General features: G+C 33.8%; 1 protein-coding gene across 3 annotated transcripts in view; it reads left to right on the top strand.

Annotated features, from left to right (window-relative positions):
• The window catches only part of LOC144957250 (uncharacterized), a 32,806-nt gene extending 8,033 nt beyond the window's left edge, over window positions 1-24,773 (top strand). For 2 of the 3 annotated variants that reach the window (XM_078888332.1, XM_078888331.1), the window contains exons 2-7: window positions 3,501-3,705; window positions 4,096-4,205; window positions 8,628-8,684; window positions 9,077-9,187; window positions 10,325-10,498; window positions 18,265-18,782. In XM_078888332.1, coding sequence (XP_078744458.1) covers window positions 3,537-3,705; window positions 4,096-4,205; window positions 8,628-8,684; window positions 9,077-9,187; window positions 10,325-10,498; window positions 18,265-18,333 — 690 coding nt within the window. In that variant the 5' untranslated portion in view covers window positions 3,501-3,536 and the 3' untranslated portion in view covers window positions 18,334-18,782. Of the gene's footprint in view, window positions 1-3,500; window positions 3,706-4,095; window positions 4,206-8,627; window positions 8,685-9,076; window positions 9,188-10,324; window positions 10,499-18,264; window positions 18,818-19,625; window positions 22,450-22,999 lie in introns of those variants that run through there. The other variant, XR_013642103.1, reaches the window with a different exon arrangement.

Genomic DNA, 24,773 nt, shown 5'->3' with positions numbered 1-24,773 from the left:
CTAATATGACCTACATGTGTTGCAAGCACCGTTAAACCCTTAAAAACAAACAAATAAAGGAATGTTGTTTACCTATATATAGCAATATAGCATTTGAACAAACTTTTTTATTTATCGTGTGGAGTAATAGCTATTACACACACACACACACGCACACACAAAAAAAAGGCGTGCTGAAATGACCTGAAAGTAAAAGAATAGAAATACAGAAGTCACAAAAGGTAATAAATAAATCATGCATTTTGGTCTTGAAATGATTTTGTTTTCTCCTTCAAATTCAAATAAAACGATTTTTTGTTTGCTGTGTGTGGCAGCGCAACTAACAATGATTGTGGTCAAACATATTGTGCTTCTCAGCTCAGTAGAAATGCTGATAATGATAATATAGTACATATATCAAAAACATGAATGCTTTAAGTGGTCAAGACCCAGATATGACCAATAAGTAGACAGATTAAATAGGTCATGACTCACTATTGTTGTTATAAAAATTGCTGTAATACACTGATTGTGTTATCATTTCATCACTGTGTTACTGTTGAAGTATTAGGTGGTGGGTACTGTGTAGATAACAGAAATAAGCTATGAATAGCTTGAACTAGAAACGTGTCAGACAGTAGAATTAAAAATAAAATATCGCAAGTGGGAAGAAAATTTAAGTTGTTTTGTTTTTTTTCTATCTGCCTTTTATATTTATTCCCCCGACCTATGATGATGATTTTTCTTAAAAACACAAATGCTTTATACACAGTTAATCAAACATTTTTTTTTAGAGTACTTAAAAGAAGTAAAAGATATCATTTGTGTAGCACCCTTCCTCAAATAAATAGGACCAAGGCGGATTACATAACAAATGTGTAGAACACATTATAAGAATACTATAAATGTATAAGCACATGCACACTCACACATACGAAGACCAAACCAGTGTCGATAACCCTGGTGAAATATTTATATCAAGTATTTAGCTACTTCATGATAAAAAGGTAGTGAGGAAAAGCATCCCTATCAGATTACCCTCTGATTTTGACGATACCACAGCCAGCATTTTGAAAATTGGCATTACATTTACATGTATCAGTGGTAAATTGATAATTGATAAATTAGGGAATAGGCACTGGTATAACATATAGATCTGAAAAAGTGTATATGAAACCTTGCCAGGGAGAAAAATACAAGAAAGAAAGAAAAAAAAAACATCCCAAAAAATTTGCAGGCCTCGACTGGGATCAAACCGTAGACCTCCTGATTACCTGTCAGACATGCCACCATTACATCACAGAGGTTACCTGATGATTTAATATCTATATTCTTCACAGAGGTACACATTTCTGTGCGGCTATGTGGTCTAGTGGTATGACACTCGCTTTAGGATCCGAAGGTCATGGGTTCGAGCCTCGCGCTTGGTGCATAGTTTTGTCCTTGGAAAATGCTCTTTACTCACATTCTCTCACCGTACTCAGGTGTAAAATGAGTATCTGGTCGTTAACAGCGATGTCTTTGTCCGAAAAATTGTAATATCGCCTAACAGGCGGCATGTCGCGTCCGACATATTAAATGTTGCTGTTGACCAGGGACACCTTGTAAAGCACTTTGAGCACATTTAGTGGATATTGCGCTATATAAAACTCAATTAAAAAAAAAAAAAAGTGAACCTGACTGCATCACAAAACACAAACATTGAACAGGAGAGGACGAGGACAAACTCACTTAGGTTGGCTCCATTTTTGTGTTGAAAATATGAAAGATATCAATAAAGTAGCAGGCACTGGTATAAGTTAAGCAAGATAAAGATATGAAAAAGTTTGCATGAGACAGTGACTGACAAAGCAGAGAGAAAAATGGAATTTTTTTCTTTTTTGAAGCTTTTATATAACACAATATCCACTAAACGTGCTCAACAAAGCGCTTTAATAATAATAATAATAAATCTTTATTGTCCTAAAAAAGTGGCAATTTATCATTTCGTTACAGATTTATAACAATACAATATCGACATAGACATACTCACACAGATGCTCACTAGTAACATAGTAGTCATAGAGAAAAAAAAAAACCAAAAAAAAAACCCGGCATCAACAACATCATCATCATCATTTACAAGGGGTCCCTGACCAACAGCAACACATAATAACATGTAGAACGAGACATGAAGCCTTTTAGTGTTAGGCAACATTACAATATTTTTTCCGACATAAACTTAACGCTGTTAACGGTCAGGCCCTCATTTTACACCTCGGTGCGATGAGAGAATGTGAATGTGAGTAAAGAGCCTTTTATAAGGACTCAACTATGAGCCGAGCGAGGGAGGCTCGAACCCAGGACCTTCGGATTCGAAAGCGAGTGTCATACCACAAGACCACAAAGCAGAGAGAAAAATACAAGAAATAAAACCATCCCTAAATATTCAGCCTGTCTCAACTGGGGATTGGACTGATTACAGGTAATTAATCGGTAGATAGCCAGGCCTCTCGGACAATCGTCATAATGTAAACAATGGCAGTGATTGGTAGACACAGCAAACTACACAGGTTTTACTATAGATAGTATGTGTTACGTAAAATATCCACTGCTCTACCTCTTGATCAGTAGAATCATTACAGAAAACTATGTGTAAACTTAAATGTTTATAATATGATCGAGAAAATTGTGTGATAACTAGTCACCCGTTTGTCAATATAAAAACAATAACAGTAACAGCGATCAGATGGAGGTCGAATTAGTTCACGTTATTGTTTATAAACAACCAACTATGTTTGTCCGAGCATGTGTGAAGGTGTGTCACAAATTCTATGTTTTGATTGGTCAAAAATATACTGGTTAATTGTCCACTCGTGTTCAATGTTTGTGTTTTATGGTGCATATTATTTCAATCCTGAGCACAAACATTAAACCATATTTTTTGTTTTTCCAGCTGTATTGAAGCTATCATTTTTATACGTTATATACATTAATGAACCTGTATAGCTTTATATAAAGGTATTGACTTGACTTGACATATATGCCTCTTGGCTCCTGGTGAAGCATAGGGCCTCAGCAGCACTTTTCCATCTTCTTCTGTCCTTGGCACAGACCTTTGCCGCACTCCAGGTAAGATTGGAGATGCACAAATCTTGGTGAAGGCTTCTCCTCCAAGTCTGTTTTGGACGACTCTAATAAAGAAATTGCGATGGAATAGATAACACAAGCACACATGTACATAGGCACTGAAGAAGGCACGCTCATTACAACAATCCCTTGTTTAAATATTAACATTTTAAACAAGTTACAGTTTGACTGGATTTTTTTTTTTTTCCGATGACAATGACTACTATGTTACTAGTGTGCATCTGTGTGAGTGTGTCTATGTCAATATTGTATTGTTATAAATGTGTAACCAAATGACAAATTGCCACTTTTTTTAGGACAATAAAGATATATTATTATTATTCTTATTATTTGTTTTCAGATGAAATCTTAAAATTGTTAAGATCATCTATTACCTTATTTATTTATTTCAGTCATCGTAGTGACATATTCATATAATAACCAAGACAATGCCAGGCTTTCAATATCGACGATACATCAATGGTGAAGATGATGCAGAACTAGATGAGATGACGAGGTCAGAGATCGTCTTTGCCCAGATGACAGCCCGAGGTCGTCATTGGCCCAAGACAATTGGTGTAGTGGAGATTGTAGTTGGCATGATTATTACTTTATTAGGTATGTTGTATGTATGGGCAGACACCTGGAACGAAATTCTACTGAATAGAAATACTTTATTCATTTAGGGTAAAAATTGTGCATCTCTCTAATTTTTTCGTAAGCGATGCTTTCACTTTTTTATTTTGCTGAATTTATTGATCGTTAATGTTATTTTCCAGTTGGTATTATTTGGCTTTTAGCACATATAAGTGATGTAGAAACAGTTTCTTATCTGTGTGTGTGTGAGAGAGAGAGAGAGAGAGAAAGAGAGAGAGAGAGAGAGAGTTTCTCCACTCCATTTTTTGCTAATTTTATAGTGCACTTCATGACACTATTTAAATAATCAATATAAAACTAAACCTAAATCAAAGCTATTATTTCCTTCTGTTCTGTTTTCATGACCACCAGGTGTTATGGAGGTGTTCATTATTCCCATGATTGAGAGTGAGGATGGGAAGAATACAATAGTCTTTGACAAGAGAAACTGTTACGGCTGTGGATTATTGGCTGGTCTAGTGGTTCGTATTTTATCTCTCTACTCTTTCAAGTATGAATATATATATATATATATATATATATATATATATATATATATATATATATATATATATATATATATATATATATATATATATATATATATATATATATATATGAGCCAAGGTCAAAAGGTGCCCGCCTGATACCAGTGTTAAGAAAATTTGATTTTTACTTAATTATGGGCTGTTTTCATTGGGTTAATGCTTGTAATCAATTGATAATATGAAGAAGAGATAAAATGAGATAGCTCAACATACTCTGTTCAACAGAATATGAAATAAACAACTTGAAAGTGAAATTTGAATGCTGTTTGGCATGTGCTTAAAACGAGGTCAACGCATCACCTTTTTAGAAATCATGTAGAAATTAAATGTGATGTTTTACCCCCCTTGATTGAAATTTGACTAATTGTATAAAGTCAAAATTTACTTTTAAACGCAATTGCAGTATATTACATATCTGATTAAGTTTCATATAGAGTTCTTAAAAAGTTGGTGTTGCTTGTGACCTTTGGTGTCATCAAACACAGCACAATACTAAGACTCGACACGAAACTTTAAAGCTCATGTTTAATGTTTATAAAATGTTTTATTATGAGAAAAAAGCATAGATTTACTATCTTAACTCAAATCTGGGAGTAAATGTATACCGTTTTGCCGGTATTGAGGCTTATTGGTTTTGGTGTCATTTGTCACAAGCAACACGGCATGCGTGAACACGTGGAAGTTTTTTTCGTTAAATGGCGATTCGCAATTTGGATCCACCCTTCTTACCAGTCTTTGAAGTGCAGCACGTTCATTTGCCTTTCCAGCGTGGCTACATGCAGAAAAGGTAAGTTGAACTTTGGTGTCATCGCTATTTTACATTGTCACAAGCAACACTCGCTATTGGATATTACAAAGTGCCACCAAAAAATTATGTTTTCAGCTGTTATTCTATTTACAAATATGATATTATGACATCTCATATAAGACTGTGATTTTGACACAATTAATTATTTCCTTGTAATTCTAATTTTTTATATTTCAGGGTTGTATCAATCAAGAAAAAGACAAAACTCAAGCTTTTGACGAATCCAGATAAAAGAAGGGTTGTCAAGAAATTTGATTTGATTTACTATTAACACACTAAATTACTACAAACTAGCAGATTTGAGCAGTATGGTGATGGTTACCGTATGGTTACATGAATTCATTACCATGGCTGATATTTATCTAGTGTTTGTGTGGCTTCTGGTACTTTTTGTGACCATTGGTGTCATTGGTTAAAATGTCACAGGTGACACTTAAGTTTGAAGTTTCTAATGTATTTCTGTTTTCATGTTCTTCAAAGCTTGAAATGTCATTGAATTACATTTTAACAGGCTATATTGCATGTGTTCAGTTGCTATTTTTGATTTATTGAGGCAAAATTGCGTTCTAGTGCCGATTTTGACCAAAGTAATAGCAACAATGGTATTACTAATTTCTAAGTATATTTCCAATTTGAAAGTATTTAGTCTCTTAAAATATTATTGAATTTCATTTTAGAGTAGGTTATTGTGCTTTTTTGACTGAAAATAATGATATATTATGGACGAAAGTGTGATTTGGTGTTGCTTGTGACATAAGTAATGGTGTCACCGGTCTTATGTCACAAGTCACATTCAGATGCTCTAATTTCCATGTATATTTCTATTTTTGAAGTCTTTGGTTTCTGAAATATTATTAAATTCCATATTTAACTGTGGTTATTACACTGGTTTGACTGAAATTAATGACATATTGTCGAAATTGCAATTTGGTATTGCTTGTGACATAAGTAATGGTGTCATCGGTCTAATGTCACAAGTGACACAATGCCGCTAAATAAGATATGCTTTGGTCACATTATTTCCCAACATTTTATTCCAAAAGTTTCTGAACATTGCTGGTAATAAACATATGCAATATTGTTGTTTTTGTTAATGTACAAACATTTTTATGAAAAAATATTTGCATTCTATGTTGCTTGTGACCGATGACACCAAAAAGCAACATTTTCTCCAATAGTTGGTAATATTATTGTACTATGATTGTTGTTGATTGTGTCTTTTTGTCCATAACTTACTAAATAAAGTTTGATACTCAAAAAAAATCATTTGGTTATAGAGTTTTTTGTCTCATTTTGGTGTCACCGGTCACAGGTGACACCAGCAACCTATAGGTATTGTTGACGATATTATGCTGCGTTAGACCTTAAAGTTATCTAAAGGGCGTTTGATTCATGAAGTACAGGGTTTTTGCTACACATATAGAAACATGAATGGACTATTATGTCACTTTTATTTTGGAGAAAAAAAATTGGCACCTTTTGACCTTGGCTCATATATATATATATATATATATATATATATATATATATATATATATATATATATATATATATATATATATATATATATATATATATATATATATATATATATATATATGAACAAGCACATGTTTAATTGACCACCCAAAAGCTTAAATTTTGACTGCTTCATTTTCTGCAGATTGATAGAACTACTAAAAGATTGAAATGTTATAAAATTGTCAATCTGATAATTAGTTTCTGCAAAGAACAAACAAATGGCTGCAGAAAAACTCAAAAGTGGAAAAAGTAAACATTTTTCTTGGCGAGGTGTCAGACAAGGTTGCTCACTATCACCATCAGTATTTAGCAGAAACATATGAGTTAAGCATGGGAAAGGTACTGATGGACAAGAGCTTGACTTTGATGATGATATCCAGATCCACGGCACTTACATATTATATGAACTGTGCAATACAGATGGCACTGTTCTAATGACCCAATCCTTTTGACATATCTTACTCAGCAACATGGAAAATTCTGTCAAGAAACACAAAGAAGACAGAGGACTACACTTCAATGTGGTGAACCCAAATTCATGGACCTGGACAAGAACCTGAGCTCAACATTATATATTGGCAGGGAACAACTGGAAAATGTTGGAAACTTTATTTATTTTGGCTCAAGAATTGGGGCAGATGGCAAGTCACGTCCAGATAAGAAACATACTGGCACTTACATCAGTTACTTATTGCCGTGTCCTCTGTGTTAAAGTGCCATGGAGAGCTCCTTAACAGAAGAGCCATAGAAATAGAAACCTACATCTTCCACATAACAATATATAGCTGTTAATCATGGCAGACGAAAAGAGAATAAATGCATTTAATATGAAGTTCTACAGAAGGGTCCAACGAATCCCATGGTCAGCCAAGACACCGAACATCTGAGTTTTGGGGAGAATAGACCTTTAAAGACTGCCAGCTCATGTCAAAGGGCAAGTGTAGCAGTGAAGGGCCTTGGAGAAGCTGGTCTCAAGATTTAGTGTAAATGTTGCTGCTCGAAGCTCGAAGAAATAAATAATAGCGTGAAGTTGAATGTAAGCTTCAATTTAATTACAAAAACAGATCAAATGAACATTTTGGGTTTCCCCTTTATCAACAAAACAGGGTGATTGAAACACCACAGATGAATGAGATGATGTGGTAGTGGCGTAGTTAAGATGAATACATTTTGTAATTAAATTGAAGTTTACATTCAACTTCACGTTATTATTTATGTCTCAAGATTTAGCATACTGGATGGTGAGAACAACTACAAAGGCAGGACGCATGGCACAGTTAGAATCCCAGGAAGGAGTTCCATCAGGTTATTTGGGGGGCTACGTCCAACAAGGATCCATATGCCTTCGAGAAAAAGACTCTTTTACATTTTTTCCCTTTAGCTCATCTCTGCTTTATATAGTTAATTGTGTAAAAATAGCTCTAAGTCTTCACCTTTAGATCATCTCTGCTTTCTATAGTTAATTGTGTAAAAATAGCTCTAAGTCTTCACCTTTAGATCATCTCTGCTTTCTATAGTTAATTGTGTAAAAATAGCTCTAAGTCTTCACCTTTAGATCATCTCTGCTTTCTATAGTTAATCGTGTAAAAGTGACTCTACGTCTTCAAAGTATCTATGCGAATTAATAACCAACACCAAACCCCAATCCACAAGATGTAAACAAATTCACACGCTTAGGCAGTAAAGTTAGTGAAGCAGAAGGTACAGAGGAAGATATTAAGCCCAGCAGACTTTTGCTTCCTTGATATTTTTATGACCTTCATGAACACAACTTGGTATTGCTAAGGGAATCATAATGACCTAGTTATGGTTATATGTTATATAATTGATTATTATTATTATTATTATTATTATTATTATTATTATTATTATTATTATTATTATTATTATTATTATTATTATTATTATTTTTATTATTATTACCTTTTTTTATATCTTCATTTATTTACTGAGATACAATTAGGTCGAGATTAAGGAACGATTCTATTACTAGTTTTTCTAACAACCATTTGTCTTTCACCCAACAGATGGTTGTAACTGGCAGTACAGCCATCCGAGCATCTTTGAGTCAAAGAAATACAACAGTAAGTGCCCCAAGTTGTTTTCTCTCTTTATCCAATTTCTTACTTTATTTCTGTTTTCAAATGTTTCTGTGTCTCATTCCCTATCGTGTTTTGTTTTGTTAATTTATTTTGATTTATTTTATTTTTCAATTTGTTTTGGTCTTTATATATAAAGCTTGTAATATGTTTTTTTCTTACTTAAACGTAACTTACATTAACTTAAATTATCACATGCTTAATTTTCTTCTCACAATTATAGCTCATTGAGAAATTGCAGTTGGTTAGAAACTAGAATACAGCAGCAATTGTTCCAAGTTCTTCTCTTTATTTACCTTTTCTTTGCTTTATTTCTCTCTTATGTCTCAATGCCAATTGATTTATTTCACTTTTTTTTTCCGCCATTCTCCCTGTAGGTTTATCGGTTCTTTAATTTGACCATCGCCTGTCTCATCATTTACTCTATCCTCACCCTTCTCCTGATTGTGGCTTATTCTAAGGGATGGACTTCATCAGATGCTTATAAGGTAGGTGGGGGGATTATTGTCTATGCATACATGCCGAATCTTACGAATTTTTTGTAATTTTACGAATTTTAGACATATTTCATGGCCAAATACGAAATTTTATGGAAAATTACGAATTTTTAATTCTTAGTTATACTTAAATGATATTAAAAATAGTAATAATAATAATAATGATAAGAAGAAGAAGAAGAAGAAGAAGAAGAAGAAGAAGAAGAAGAAGCTGAAGAAGAAGAAGAACAACTACTACTACTACTACTACAACTACTACTACTACTACTACTACTACTACTACTACTACTACTATAATGATGATAATAATAATAATAGTAATAATAATATTGTGGTTGTTCATACACAATTTCAGAAATTACGAATTTCCTTGTCAAATTACTAAATTTGAAGTTATCAATTTGTTAAGTCTGTCTATGTCTCCATCAATGTCATCCATCATCATTATTTTATTATCATTGTTTTGATAAATAATAATAGGAAAAATGATGATAATAATAATAGTAATAATCTATTCTTTAAAAAAAAGGGTAAGGGATCATCGTTGTACCGTAACGCCAAGGTTAAAATTATAACATAAAGCCAAGGGTAAAATTATAACAACATCGCGCAGAGAATTACTGGCAAATTACAAAATTATGAAACTATTCACAGAATGCTATACGAGTAACTTTCAAACCTTTTTTTAATTAAGGATAATAGGATTCAATAATCTGATGTCACGTCCGTCTAGCAACGAGCAGCTTGGTTCTAAACAAAGAAAATCGGTACTTTTTATTCTTCATGCTGGCTAGAACTTTTTCACTTGTCATGTGATCAGAATGTATAAAAGTTAAAACATGATCATATTTTAAATGTTTTTCTCCGCGAGATACACTTTTATAGCTCGTAGGATAAGTATTTCATAAGGACGTTCGCCATTGTTCTGATAGTTTAGAACCAGTTACTAAGTTACTATGCATAACTGATCATCATCATCATCATCATCATTATCATCATCATCATCTGTATAGTAGTTATAATTTTTATCATCTGAATTTTTAGATGTTAACTCACTTAAAAAGTTGATTCAATGTTTTAAAAAAACAACAAATATTGTCTATAATCTCTCTATCTCTGTTCTCCTAGAATAACTCTCACATTCAAGAAGCTCACGTGTTCTTGACGATATTCACTGTGCTGGGTCTCCTGTTTGCCGTGACTGGATTCGTCCAATACTTTGACGTCATCTGCTGCGGGGAGTACCCGCTCTGGGTTCAGTGGACCAAATGCTTCGAACCGTGTTGCTGTTGCTTCACACAGGTAAAAGGCATAGAGATTAGAGCTTGTTGTGGCTGTGGGGAGGATGTGCTGGTGGAAGACGATGTTCCTGTCGTGGCAGGTGTTAGGGGATTGGTGGCCGAGTCATTAGTCTCATCACAGTCTGCGACAAATCATGTACAGATCCAGCAGCAACAGCAGCAGCAGTTGCCTCGGTGTTTGTCCAATGGTGGGGCAGTGCTGGAGAATGAGGAGGTCACGCGTAGAGGCACTTTGGAGGTTGAGACGGATACACAGGATGCATTGTGATTTTTAATTGTAGTGCTCTTTTGTTTGAGGAAGTTGATAAGGAACTTTCAATATATTGGGATAGGTTGTTTGCGAACATTAAAAAGAAATATAGTGGATTGAGATGAATCACAACAAATGGAAGAAAAAAACGACATCTGGATGTCGGGGGTTTTTTTTTGCATTTCTTTTTGTGGTCATAAAGTGATAATGTGGCATTAAATAAATAAAATAAAGTAAAATTCCCTTTATTAATCCCCTTGGGGGCTTTTGTCTTTAGAGTCTATTCCAAGCGAAGACTGGAATAACCCAGGCGTCAGCCGTAGTGCAGCGCTGCAACATGAGCTGGGGTGATGTGGCCTGCTCAAGGCCACACAGCGCGCCAGGTAGTCAAACTCTGTACCTTTCGGGTATGGAGCAAATACCATACCACTGAGCCACACTGCCCCCCACCAATAATTAAATCATTAATAACTTTCATGTATTATTAAGACTTCCTCCTCTCTACAATCCTGTAATTGGATTGTCATAAAATTGTCTTGTAATCTCTTTCTTAGAGAACATTATGTGCTCTTTGATTTTAACTATAGGAACTTTTTACACTTTTGACAAATCTTTGTCTATAAATGTTTCTGCATAAAATTTTTTTTACTAGTCGACCAATTTTACAATAATGTGTGTACAATAGGAAGAATTTATTAATTTTGATACGGTTGATTATGGTCAATTTATGATATTAACTCAATACTTCACATAGTGACTCCGTCTTCCACTGAAAAGATTAGTCTTGTTATTTAAGCTTGTAGGGACCATTTTCATTTTGTCTCTTCAATATAACTATATCCGTATTATAGCAGGTTGTGTGAGAATATCATTTGGTTTGGAATCTATGTAGTGCTAGCGTTTACTTTGGTCTTCTTGAAGTTTTGAAAAGCAGGGATTAACGATGGCTTTTGTTTAGCTATTATTGGAGCTTTCAGCCTTTTTTTTTTCTCCTGTTTTTGTTTTTTATTTGGTCTTTTGAGTTTATTTGATAGCTTTATTTGCTTTGCTATTATTCACTTGTGCTTTTGTCTGTTCAAAAACATTTTATTGCATGGCATGTGGCATAAAACCAATTTTCCTTCCCTCCAAGTTGTTGAGTGAAGTGTGGAGTTGTTTTATTTTCTGTTCGAATTTGTAATGGATTTGAAGGTCCGTCAGCCTATAAGATACAATAGATGATGATAAGAAGTCTCTAGTAAAGGAAATCATGCTCTTTTCTTGTTTCATTTGCACATATCATGTTTGTTAGATATTTAAACAATAACAATAGGCTTCAACAGTCATGCATCACTTCCCTCGTAATGACGCATAGTAACTTAGTAACTGGCTCTAAACTATCGGTACAATGGCGGATGCCCTTATGAAGCATAAAAGTGTATCCAGAAGAGAAAAACACTATAAATATGATCATGTTTTGACTTTTATTTTCTTTGTTTAGAACCAAGCTGCTCGTTGCTGGGCGGACGTGACATCAGATTGTTGAATCCAATTGGAATTGACAAAATATATATTTTAAATAGGTTTGCCGATTCTTAGACAATTGATTATCATTATAAATGACTTCATTTAAAATCCCCAAATATGAGAAATATAAACGCACTAAATCGAGCAGGAAGTGGTATCCGTTCTTTGAATTGTTTTACATAGATTCTTGTATTTGGACTAATCCAGTAGATGATATATGATGCGGTTTTATGTAAATGTTGCTGCTCGAAGTTCGAAGAAATAAATAATAATGTGAAATTGAATGTAAGCTTCAATTTAATATGTGAAAACTGATAAATGGACTTTTCGGGTTTCCCCTTTATCAGCAAAACAGTTTCGTTGATTTGTTGATAAAGGGGAAACCCGAAACATCCATTAAATTGAAGCTTACATTCAATTTCTCATTGTTATTTATTTGATGCGGTTTTATGTGCATTACTGCCATATAATGGGGGTCCCAGTAGCTCAATTGGTAGACCCCTCGCTTCACAGGCAAAGGGACCAGAATCCATCCCAGGTGCAGTTGAAGTTTTTTTTTCTCTGACCCTCTGCTCACCCAGCAGTGATTGGGTAGCTGGGTCTTTTAGATCTGGTGAAAAAGTACTTTGCGATAGACTATTATCCTATCTAAAGAATAGCAAGCATTTACTGTTGTCCACACTATAGAAACTGGGATAAACTCTGGTTTCCATTGGCCTAATAATGGCTTTGAAGTTAGGGACTGTCAGATAACACATTGAGGAAATCCAACTCTAAGCATGTAATGGTAGCACGTCTGACCAGTAATCAGAAGGTCTGAGGTTCGATCCCCAATTTTAAAGAATAAAAAAAAGAAGAAAAAACCCCCATTAAAACACACACAAAAATCCACCCCCAAAAATGTCACTTTCACAAAGAGATTGAGAAAAGAAAGAAAGAAATAACAGGAACAGAGAAATAAGTAAGGTAAGATAGAAAGAAAAAAACGTAAGAATGGATGAAAAAAAGAAAGAATGGAATGTTCATATATGAATCATCAATCAAGTTTATCTGATTTTTATACCAGATATAGTATCTTATCAAGGCTATGCTAGTGTTTCACTGATAACGCCTATAGATAATACAGTGAAAATGATAACCAAAGAGCATGATCACTTTATCGTTTATTCTTTCTTTTTTTCTTTAATTCTTTTTATCTTTCCTTCTTTATCTTCATTTTCTTTCTTCTCTCTCTCTTTCTTTCTTTCATTCTTTCTTATGTTTTTTTTCTCTTTCTGTCTTACCGTATTTCTCTGTTCCTGTTATTTATTTATTTATTTCTTTTCTCAATCTCTTCTTTTCTTTTCTCTTTCTATTTTTTTTTTTTTTTTAATCTCTCAACTTCCTCGTCATATATTTTTCAAATCTATTGACATTTATATACTATGCATGTTAGTGTTCACAAAATAAATATCAGATGACAGAATATCCTTCTTTAAACCGTCAGTCCTTTGAAATAGTCTTTATAAATGATTGAACCTTTGGGTTGCGTGCCTGTTTCTGTAGTGTAGAACGACAATATTGTTTGTTTTTTATAGGTGAGGGAAGGGGGGGGGGGGGGGGTCTTCTCTCTCTCTCTTTCTCTCTCTTTCTCTCTCTCTCTCTCTCTGTCTCTCTCTCTCTCTCTCCTCTCTCTCTCTCTCTCTCTCTCTCCTCTCCTCTCTCTCTCTCTCTCTCTCTCTCTCTTTCTCTCTATCTCTCTTTCTCTCTCTTTTTTTTTTTTTTTTCAAAATAATTGAAATTTGATTTTTAAAAAAAAATTAATTCTCTACTATTCTGTCATGCCCATATATATCGAGTCTTTTCTTACTTTTACAAATTCAGGTGTTTTCGTTTAGCTATTAGGATTTTTTCTTTCAGGTGAAACTAGATCATTCTTCTTCTACCCGCAAAGAAAATATGTTAAATAGTTGTACGTTATCTAGACACATGGACGAAACCTCATGCTCCTGTCTAGATATTCGAACAAGGTACCAAAAAAAAAAAAAAAAAGTAAATAATTGAGTCTGCAGTGTCATCCAATTTAAACAATTTTTTTTCAAAGCTTTTTCACCGGCTTGACGTTCATCTTGATGTAAATTTCATGAGAATATCGGGATCTGAAATGAATAACCACGCTTTTATTTTGCTTCATAATAACAGTTTAAGAATGTACAAAAATGAATCTACCAGCTTAACAAAAAAAGAACAGATCCCAAGCACTGAACGTTTTGGGCTCAAAACCCTTTTTGAGTCAATAACAACGACAGTAAAAAATGTCCAGATTTAACTTGAAATATTAATCTTTTTATTGTTTTTGTTATTGGATGAAGGAGGGTTTTGAGTCGGAATTATTCCATGTTTGTTTTTTTTGTTTTCTTTTTTTTTTAATGTATTTTTTTTTTTTAAAGCTGTTATAATTTTTCTATATTACATTTTATAGTCCAAAGCTTCAAGCAGCTCAGGATTCATAATGACATTTTTTCAATTTGATTCCATTTTGTCAGTTTACATTATATAACCCTCGATTTATAAAAGAGGCTGTGCCTAAATTAATGTCATTTTCGTAAAGCCTTGATGCAAAGCTTCACCGCTACTAAATTATTATGTTATACGATTTCGTTGTATTTTTTTGTGGCAAATATTACAGTGACGGATGAAACATATTCATAAGCCTCTCAAAGTGTCACTTTTACATTATTTTTAAAAGCTTTGCCTGCTATTCACTTATTTTTCGCTGGGGGGGGGGGGGGGGGGGGGGGGGATCGAATTTTTTCATTTTTTGTTGTTGTTGAGAATAAAGGATGAAAGCTAAATCATTTCTACACTTCTTCAAATTACTTACATTTTATTTCTTCTTTTTTTAAATGACCACAATCTTATCTCCACTAAAGAAATAGGTACTAAGGTTTAAGGGGTTTTCGGAAATAATATCTTTAAAATATGTTTATTGTTTTAGAAAAGAAAAACAACCCAAAAAAACCCTGATTCCCTTTCAAATGAAATAGTAATATCTTAAAAATGTGTTTATTTTAGGAAGGAAAAAAATCTATTTCCCTTTCAATCAAAAAACTATATCATGTCGTTTATAAATTCTTTCTCATATTGTCAATCATTCTTAGACAATCTCAAAATACCTTTACCAAATTTCTTTTTTGATGTCATGCTTTTTAAATATTTTTTTGTTTGTTGCTGTCTCACCTGAGTTTTATGTGAGTTGACATCCGATGTGACATCACAGTGTGTTGCATCAAGTTGAGTTGAGTTGTGTGTGTCATTCAAGCTTGCTTCATATAGGGCATCATCGCTGTTAGTGAGTCAAGAGGAATTTTATCCAATACCTTGCCACTTCCCTCCCTTTATTGCAATCCCTTTCTCATCTTTTGAAAATTAAAACGAAATATAGCTTTAAGTTAGAAGGAATCAAACGAAACATAGCTAAACCTAAATAGCAGTGGTTAATTAAATAATCTTCAAAATTTCTTTTTTTTTTTAATTAATGATTAATAATCTGATTTTTTAAAAAAAGTGATATGTATTTTTTATTCTACGTGATGTTTGTTTTGAACACAAAAGTTGATATTTTGGTGTAAGTTGTAAAGAGAAAAAAAAAATTGACTTCATACTGCGATCAGATGAGTTTGTTTCATGGGTTAATCAATATTTTCTTCCACCTCTTTTTCTGTATATTTTTTATCACCTTTGTTTTGAACCCATCCTTCCCGTAATCCATTTTCCAAGATTCATCACATTTTCTATCGATAAGACACATTATGTGTGATTTGCACATGCACATCACCCGAAGGTACCTCCCAACATATATTTTGTGCAGTGTTATTTTTGGGGAATTGAATTTAAAGTGAAAACGATGAGCGCAGAGGCCATTCCATCCAGAAAGTCAAACTTCGATTTAAAAAAAAAAAGATTCTATGGATAATGGTTCTTAAAATGTTTTTATAATGATGGAGAATGTCTTAACTTCATAAATCAAGGGAGTTAATTATCATTTCCTTATTTTTATATTGATTCACAGGTCCCTAAAATTACTATAAAAAATATTTGATACACATAAAATAAATACAATATATTGTTTAAAAATCTTTGTAATATTATGTGACTTTCCATAATAAGCTATAGGGAGTTGGTTTTTTTTTTTTTGTTTTGGGGGATGGGGGTTTTCATCGGTACACAAATATCAAACATCTGCTATAACAATTTATAGGCCTCTGAGTTAAGCCCATTACCCGTTTACTTTTTCTTCTTTTTTAAAATTTATTTACATTTACTTCACATTTACTCCCATTGTTAATCACAAATTAGAACTTTATTCATTTTTGCGACTTGTTTATTAATGGCACTTTAAATTTGTAGAATGGTTTTTCTATCTTGCCAAGTTTCTGTCTTAAGAGAAAATGTTTCCTCTCTGATATTATGAGTTTTTTTTTTACAACAGTGCACATCAGAGTAAGGAAGAAAAATATAATGAATAGATTCTGTACTTTAATTTGTAAGGAATTTATAATGTCACATTGATCATTTATAAGATGACATAACCTATAGCAAGTTGCTGACGGAAGTGAGAGAGGATGGTTTTATCTTTTTCTATTTCACTTTTTTTTTTTTCAATATTATTCTTGGTTCAGTCCCTTTTTTTAAGATATTAAAACTTTTTCAACTGCATTGTACCCAGAAGAAAATAGATTTATCTACATAACTACATCAACAATCAGGATTCGGGATTTGAGCTTTTGTTATGACTTTCGTGTGGTTCATAAATGGCCATCACACAAATATGATGATGTCTTAATGTTACCATCCCCCCATTCTTTACAACTCAGAAGATAGACCCTTATAACCTGTGGCAATATTGCCTTGGACGACTGTATTAGTTAGTTCTCTTGTATCTTTTAATCTGGTCCAGAATTTAACTCACTCAATCCTAGAGATTTTTGCTACTTTTCAAATTGGAAAAAATGTATTAAGAATCAGCAAGTACATAGATAGTTTTATTCAACTACCATTCACATGCAAAAAAACTAAAAACATTAACTTTGATACTTCGGCTATAATTTGTCTCATAAAAATGTAATAAGTAGGCATTGGGTAAAAATAGCCTGGGTTAACTACGGATATAGTCGGTGTTCGGGTTGAGTCAGTTAAGCAATAAATATTATTCAAATTCATTAGTATGGTTAAAACCAAACATTAGATTTATTTAATCTAAACAGATTAGGCCAACTAAACCACTCAGTTCTGATCTTCTCACAACTTGTTTTACAGTCGTCATAATCATAGTTATACACACAATTAGGTTATTTGATATTCAGTACAACACGTGTATTCTTCTGAATACTTTTTTGTATGGATAAAACTGTTGTTGTCATTTTAAAAATGTAAGTTGTATCTAGTAAAGGGTGTTTAGTCTAAGTGTTCAAATGAAAGGAGTAAAAGATTCATGGAAGACAATGACGGATTTGACACAGGTTCGTGATTAACTACCCAATTTGAAAAGGAAACTTCTTTTTATTCTTATTGGTCAGATTTACCTTACTGTTTACCTCAACAATCTGTTAAAATCTTAGCTTTTTCAGTGCTGAGGTTATATTCGCATTTCCGTCACAAAATGGCTGACACCTGATTGAGGCAGCTTGAGAATGACAAGCTAAGACCAAAGCGTCATTTTAATTTGGTGCAAAATGTAAATTAATATACCCCCCCCCCCCCACCCCCTAGGGCCAATTCTGGTGAAAGAAATGATACCATTGGCTTAATTTATAGTACTTTTGTAGAAAGTAGGATTGGATTACATTATTATTTTTGCCTTTCAAGACCAGCCATTGGCCAGTAGAACAGATTCTGCTCTGGCCGCACAGTGCGGCCAATGGCGCTGAAAGAGTTAAGGTTTTGTTTGTGAGTTACAAAATAGAAAAAAAGTTCTTGCATGCAATTCATTTATTAATTTATTTTTATTTATTTTTCTCTTTCATCATCAGAGAAATCGCACCCTGCACCACGAGTCAGGATTGAGAGAAAACCCATTCACACATAACAACCCCATATAAATCCATATATCAACGAGACTTTGTTTCAACGCCCTAACACACTCCCCGTCAATTTCATTCCTGCCAAATCTCCCCCGTCGTCGTCTTGATAAAGACACATCCTAGACTCCCTACTCAACATGTGGATTGACTCAACTACCCATCAGACTTATTGACATATCACTGATTGTTTTGCACTTTATATATATTGTTTATATTTAATCCTTTTTGTCCCAAAATGGTGTGTAGCGGGTGGTTGGATGGGAGCATCACCCTTGAATCATATACCTATGATGTTCGCATGGGTGTACGATCCGATAGTGATGTCATTTCTTCTTCTCTTTACTAGCCTATCCTGCTTCTTTGGTATTCTCTATTGTCTTCTGGCACTTTTCTATTCACTTCATATCTTGTTGTTACCAACATAAGTGCCTGCTCCACTCACTTTTCTGAATTAAAATTCACCCCATACACCGAGCATACTCAATGTCTCAATCGTTTCTATGTTAAGTTGTGTGAGAATATTGGCTATTAAGCTTAACTGCTGTCAAAATTATTCGCGATGGTGGTGTACGACGAATCGGCGTCTCAAAAGTGGTGGAGAGGGATCTAGTAATGACTTTGAGTTTGAAACGAATATTTTTGTGTTCGTGATAAGCTCACACGGTAGAGCACGCTCTCACCTGCCAGCGGAGTTGTCGTACCAATAAGTCGCAGGTTCAACCCCACACCGCCGCGAAAAATTTTTTATTCTCTATTGTCTTCTGCACTTTTCTATTCACTTCATATCTTGTTGGTATGTGATTGTATTTTTGACAGGGGATATTTTTTTTTCTGTAAATCTTCTGCCTGTTTGTTCTTGGTTATTTATAATTTACTTATGATATCTTAGGTTATGATTTGATTACATTTGTTTGTACTATTTTTGTTAGATTGCTTGTTTTTTTGTTTCAGCGGTCTCTCATATAACCTCAATTGTGTTGGAAGAGACCTAAAGCAACAAACAACAAACAAAACAAAATGGTGTTAGTGTTATGCCGATCTGCCTACAACTACGAAAATTCCGTAGAACTTTTAATTTTCGGCTCCATTGTGGGTAATGTAAATGGTGCTGCTGGAAGTTCGAAGAAATAAATAGCAATGTGAAATGGAATGTAAGCTTCAATTTAATAAACGGAAACAGTTAAAATGGACGTTTCGGGTTTCCCCTTTATCAATAAAACAGGATGAATGAAACACTACAGACGAATGAGATAATGTGGTAGTGACTCATCTTATAAACGCCACTATTTTATTATCTCATTCGTCTGTAGTATTTCATTCATCCTGTTTTGTTGATAAAGGAGAAACTGGAAACATCCATTTTATCTGTTTTCGTTTATTAAATTGAAGCTTACATTCAATTTCACATTGTTGATTATTTCGACTCCATTCTGAGGACTTTTAAAAGATTTCTAATTCAATAAAACCTCGTGAAAACGAATTTCTGGTGCCAGAGCTAGCCTATACAGGAGTTAAAAGCATAATTTTCACTTATCATGGACAGGTTGGTGAATTTTAAAGGCAGTGATAATGTCTACTGTAATGTCTACCCATGAAAACTACGATTTTTTCATATTTCTGGTAGGCAGAACTGGTTATGTCTGTGTCAACAAGAATGCCAAATGATCATTTTAGCTCACTCAATCCTAAAGATTTTTGCTACTTTTCAAAATTGGAAAAAAATGTATTAATAACGAGCATGTGCATATATATTTTTATTCAACTACCACTACCATTTACATGTAAAAATGAAAAACATTAGCTTTAATACTATGCCTATAATTTGTGTCTCTATGTAATAAATAGGCATGGGGTAAAAGTAACCCAGGTAAACTACGGATATAGTCGGTGTTAGGGATGAGTGAGTTAAAGTTTTTACGACATTGAATGTAAGATTTTACCTATTCTCATATGTTTGGCTATAAGTTCAGTCTCGAGCATCTTGATCACATGGAAATAATTGCCGTTTTAAGGTAGGGGGTTCCTGTTTATGTATTTTTGTGTGTTTGTCATTAAGAGGGGCTTTGCCAACCGTTATGAAATTATGTACTGTAATATAAGCAATTTTTGTGTGGAATACGTAAATATGAGAGCATTTACAAGAGTATGAAATTTGGTACCAAGTACCATCAGATATTGGAATTGTTGTTGATTCCCATGTACTATGACACATTCAGTAAATAAAACATGGCATATTTTAAGTAGCAGTAGGATAGGTCCTTAGCTGTCAAATGACACAATCATTTCCTCTTGCCTGGGTAGGGTCTTATGACCTCCCATGGCGGGCAGGAGGTCGCTTGCTGTGTCTTCTATCCCCTTATATATATATATATATGTTGTCGGAGTTGCTTTCTGTATTTGTTTTGAAAAGGATCGCTCGGTTTTGTCCTGACCCTACCAGAGTCCTTGGCTGAGAGGGAAACAGTCAAATGTGTAGAATTAGTTTTTGGAGATGATATTTTTTCCTTGTTATCATCTCTCTGATATATATTATATTTTTTTGTTGTTTTTTTTTGTTTGAATATATTATTGGTTTGTAAACATTTGAGTGTATTCTTTATAGTGGAACCCTGTGCTTATGTCTGGATAAGACTTTTAGGTGATCTTAAACTAAGTACTTTAATTGTGTACTCTTGGAATCTACATCTGTTTCCTATGTGAACCAATTCCCCTTTGTCTCTTCTTGGGTACTTTAATTGTAATTCTAGAACTTTTTACTATCCCATTTCCTTCTTTTTTACTGGTGCTGACATGACCTTAATGTGTTGCAAACGCCGTAAAATCCTTAAAAACAAACAAAATCAAACTAAGTACATTTATGGTATGCTCTTGGAATCTACATCTGATCCCTGTTTGTTTCATTCCCCTTTGTCTTACTTTTTCTTGGGTGTTTTAATTGTAATTCTAGAAATTTGACAATCCCATTTTTTCTGACTTTTATTTGCGCTGATACCTCAATGTGTTGCAAGCGCCGTAAAACCCTTAAAATCAAAAACAAACATTTCCCAATTATTTATTCGTGTAAATAAGTTGTTACATTTACCAACCATGTTGAAATAATTCTAATTAAATTACAGGTACATTTCACCAAAGGCATTTGGTTACACATTCAATGTTTTTTCATGACATTGTTGCATTAAAGAAAAAATGCTTTAAACACAATTTACTCTAATTAATATTTGCATTTCCAAAATAATTTTTTTTTCTTCAACAGTTTTATTTATTCACATTTGCAAAATAATCATTACGTTTTCATTCACACCTTCTCCAATACATTCACACTTTATATTATTTTGTATCACCGTGGATAAAAAAAAAAGTAACCAAAATTCCACTGAACCTTCATCTGTGTGATTAACTTGACATCATGAATGCAGGGAATTCTTATGGGGTTTTTTCTTTCTTTTAAAAAAAAAAAACCCAACAATATTTTTTTTTTTATTTTTTTTTTTGGGCGGAGGGGGGGGGGGGGGGGGGGGGGGGGGGGTATTATCGCTCCCTCCTCTTCTTGAGACATACATATAATCTAGGGGAGGTACATTATTCTTCTTCCTTTTCTTTTTCCCTATAGTCATTGCCTCTTCCCTGGCCATGTTCAGGAATTTGCTTATATGGTTTGTCCTAGGCCTTGAGTCTTCTCAGTAAAAGGAGAAAGTCCAACGTTTCTAACCGCTTCTCTAACTTTCTAAATTTCGTAGTCATCTCAAACTATGCTCTTTTTGAATCCTCTCCTGCTCTGTTTGAATTTGAATACGCCTTTTCCAGGACATTTTCTTTTTCTCAAAGAGAATGTGTTAAATAGATTTACTTTTCTGTTTGAACTCGCATTCTTTCCTTTTCCTGGCTCTGTTATGCCATGAAACTTCCATATCAAACTATAACGGAGCAATAGGCCATCATCATCATCATCATCATCATCATCATCACCCTTACCATCACTGTCATCATCATCATCATCACCACCACCACCTCAATCATCAACACACACATCTTTACAATTCGTTTCTGTGCCTTCCTCAGTCATCTCACCCCATTCATCAATCCTATTTGTCACCACTATACATACATATTTATATTTCGCTACTTTTCACTCAAGTGAACTGGGTGGGGATCCTGACCTCCCATAGTGGGCAGGGAGGTACATGCTCTGTCTTCTATCCCCCCATACCCATTTCCCAATTGTTTCCTGTCATTGTCTTGGAATGAGATTACTTAGTTTTGTCCTGATCCTTGCCGGAGCTCCTTGGCTGGGAGGGAAACAGTCGAATGTATAGTTATAGTTTTGGGAGATGATATTGTTTTCCTTGTAAATCATCTCTGTTATACATTGTATTATGTTTAGTTTACATATTATATTATATAATTGGTAAACATTTGAGTGTATTCCTCTTAGTTGGGACCTGTGCTTGTGTCTGGATGAGACTTTTAGGTGATCTCAAACTAAGTACATTGGTGGTGTGCTCTTGGAATCTACATCTGATCCCTATTTGTTCCCAGTTCCCCTATGTCTTACTTTTTCTTGGGTGCTTTAATTGTAATTCTATAACTTTTTACTATCCCATTTTCTTCCTTTTTACTGGCGCTGATATAACCTAAATGTGTTGCAAGCGCCGTAAAACCCTTAAAAACAAAAACAAAACTCAAGTGAAAATTTCCAAGATGGTGAATAATACGTGACTCGTCATCTCAATCTGGTACTATGTCTGGATGAAGTGGATTCCAAAGAGAGATTTTGATGTTCATATCATCATATATTACACATTTTGGGGTTTGATTTGGGAGGGGGGGGGGGGGGGGGGGTTGTTTTGTTTGTTTAAAAATTATTTTTTTTCAAATAAATATATTTATTCTAGCCATTAAAAAAAACCCATTAATCCCAACTCTCATATATTTGACTGTAGATTCAATTTCAACATATGGGTGGGGTTCCTGACCTCCCATAGTGGGAAGGGAGGTACTTACTGTGTGTTCTATCCCCTTATATCTGTTTTCCAACATGCTTTCTGTCTTTGTCTTGGAGTGAGATTACTTGGGGGAGGGAAACAAGTCAAATGCATAGTTATTGTTTTGGGAGATGATAGTTTTTTTCCTTGTAAATCATCTCTCTGTTATGTATTATTATTATATTTATTTTGAATGTGTAATGTAAGCATTTGAGTGTATTCCTCTCTGTTGGATTTGTGCTTGTGTTCGGATGAGACTTATAGGTGATCTCAAACTTAGTACATTGGTGGTATGCTCTTGGAATCAACATCTGATCCCTATTTGTTCCCAGTCCCCCTATGTCTTACTTTTTCTTATCCTGACCTCCCATAGTGGGCAGGGAGGTACATGCTGTGTCTTCTATCCCCCCATGCCCATTTTCCAATTGTCTCTTGTCATTGTCTTGGTATGAGATTACTTAGTTTTGTCATGATCCTTGCCGGAGTTGCTGGGCTGGGAGGGAAACAGTCGAATATATAGTTATTCTTTTGGGAGATGATATTTTTTTCCTTGTAAATCATCTCTCTGTTATGCATTGTATTATGTTTAGTTTGCATATTATATTATATGATTGGTTAACATTTGAGTGTATTCCTCTTAGTTGGTACATGTGCTTGTGTCTGGATACGACTTTTAGGTGATCTCAAACGAAGTACTTTGACTGTGTGCTCTTGGAATCTACATCTGTTCCCTATTTGAACCTATTCCCCTTTGTCTTGCCTTTTCTTTTGTGCTTTAACTGTAATTCTAGAACTTTTTACTATCCCGTTTTCTTCCTTTTTACTGGCGCTGATATGACCTTAATGTGTTGCAAGTGCCGTAAAACCCTTAAAAACAAAAAAAAAAACAATCTTACTTTTTCTTGGGTGCTTAAATTGTAATTCTAGAGCTTTTTACTATCCCATTTTCCTCCTGATATAACCTGAATGTGTTGCAAGCACCGTAAAACCCTTAAAAACAAACAAAACAATTTCAACATCTAAACTACCTCAACGTAATACTGTTTTGAGGTGATGGGTCACATAATATACGCCACTGTTCAGAGATTACGATGAGTCTTTAATTACGTTGAATGATATCAAAATTTATTTATGCTTTATTCCAAGATGTGTGGATATTGTATAAATTTAATAATAATAATAGTAATAATAATAATAATAATAATGTACTTTATTCATCCAAAAGGAAATTTTTGTACAGACGTATAAAATGCCGACAATGATACATACATAAACATAATATACGTAAATATAATGTGGTAAAGTAAAATTTGGTAATAGGTAGTATAATAATATTGTAGACTGTAAGAATAATTACATAGTGTAAATTAAGGGACATACAGATTATAAAAGTGTAAAGATATAAATATCTAGAAAAGGTATATTGATGTCAACATATAAGAAAAAAAATAGAATAAAATTATGTTATGTATACTT

This window comes from Berghia stephanieae, chromosome 11 (genome assembly GCF_034508935.2).
Source record: "Berghia stephanieae isolate SIO BIC M18660-M18661 chromosome 11, UCSD_Bste_1.3, whole genome shotgun sequence".
Classification (NCBI taxonomy): domain Eukaryota; kingdom Metazoa; phylum Mollusca; class Gastropoda; order Nudibranchia; family Aeolidiidae; genus Berghia; species Berghia stephanieae.
Note: the sequence above shows the minus strand (reverse complement) of the source record. Positions and strands in the feature narration are given on the sequence as shown.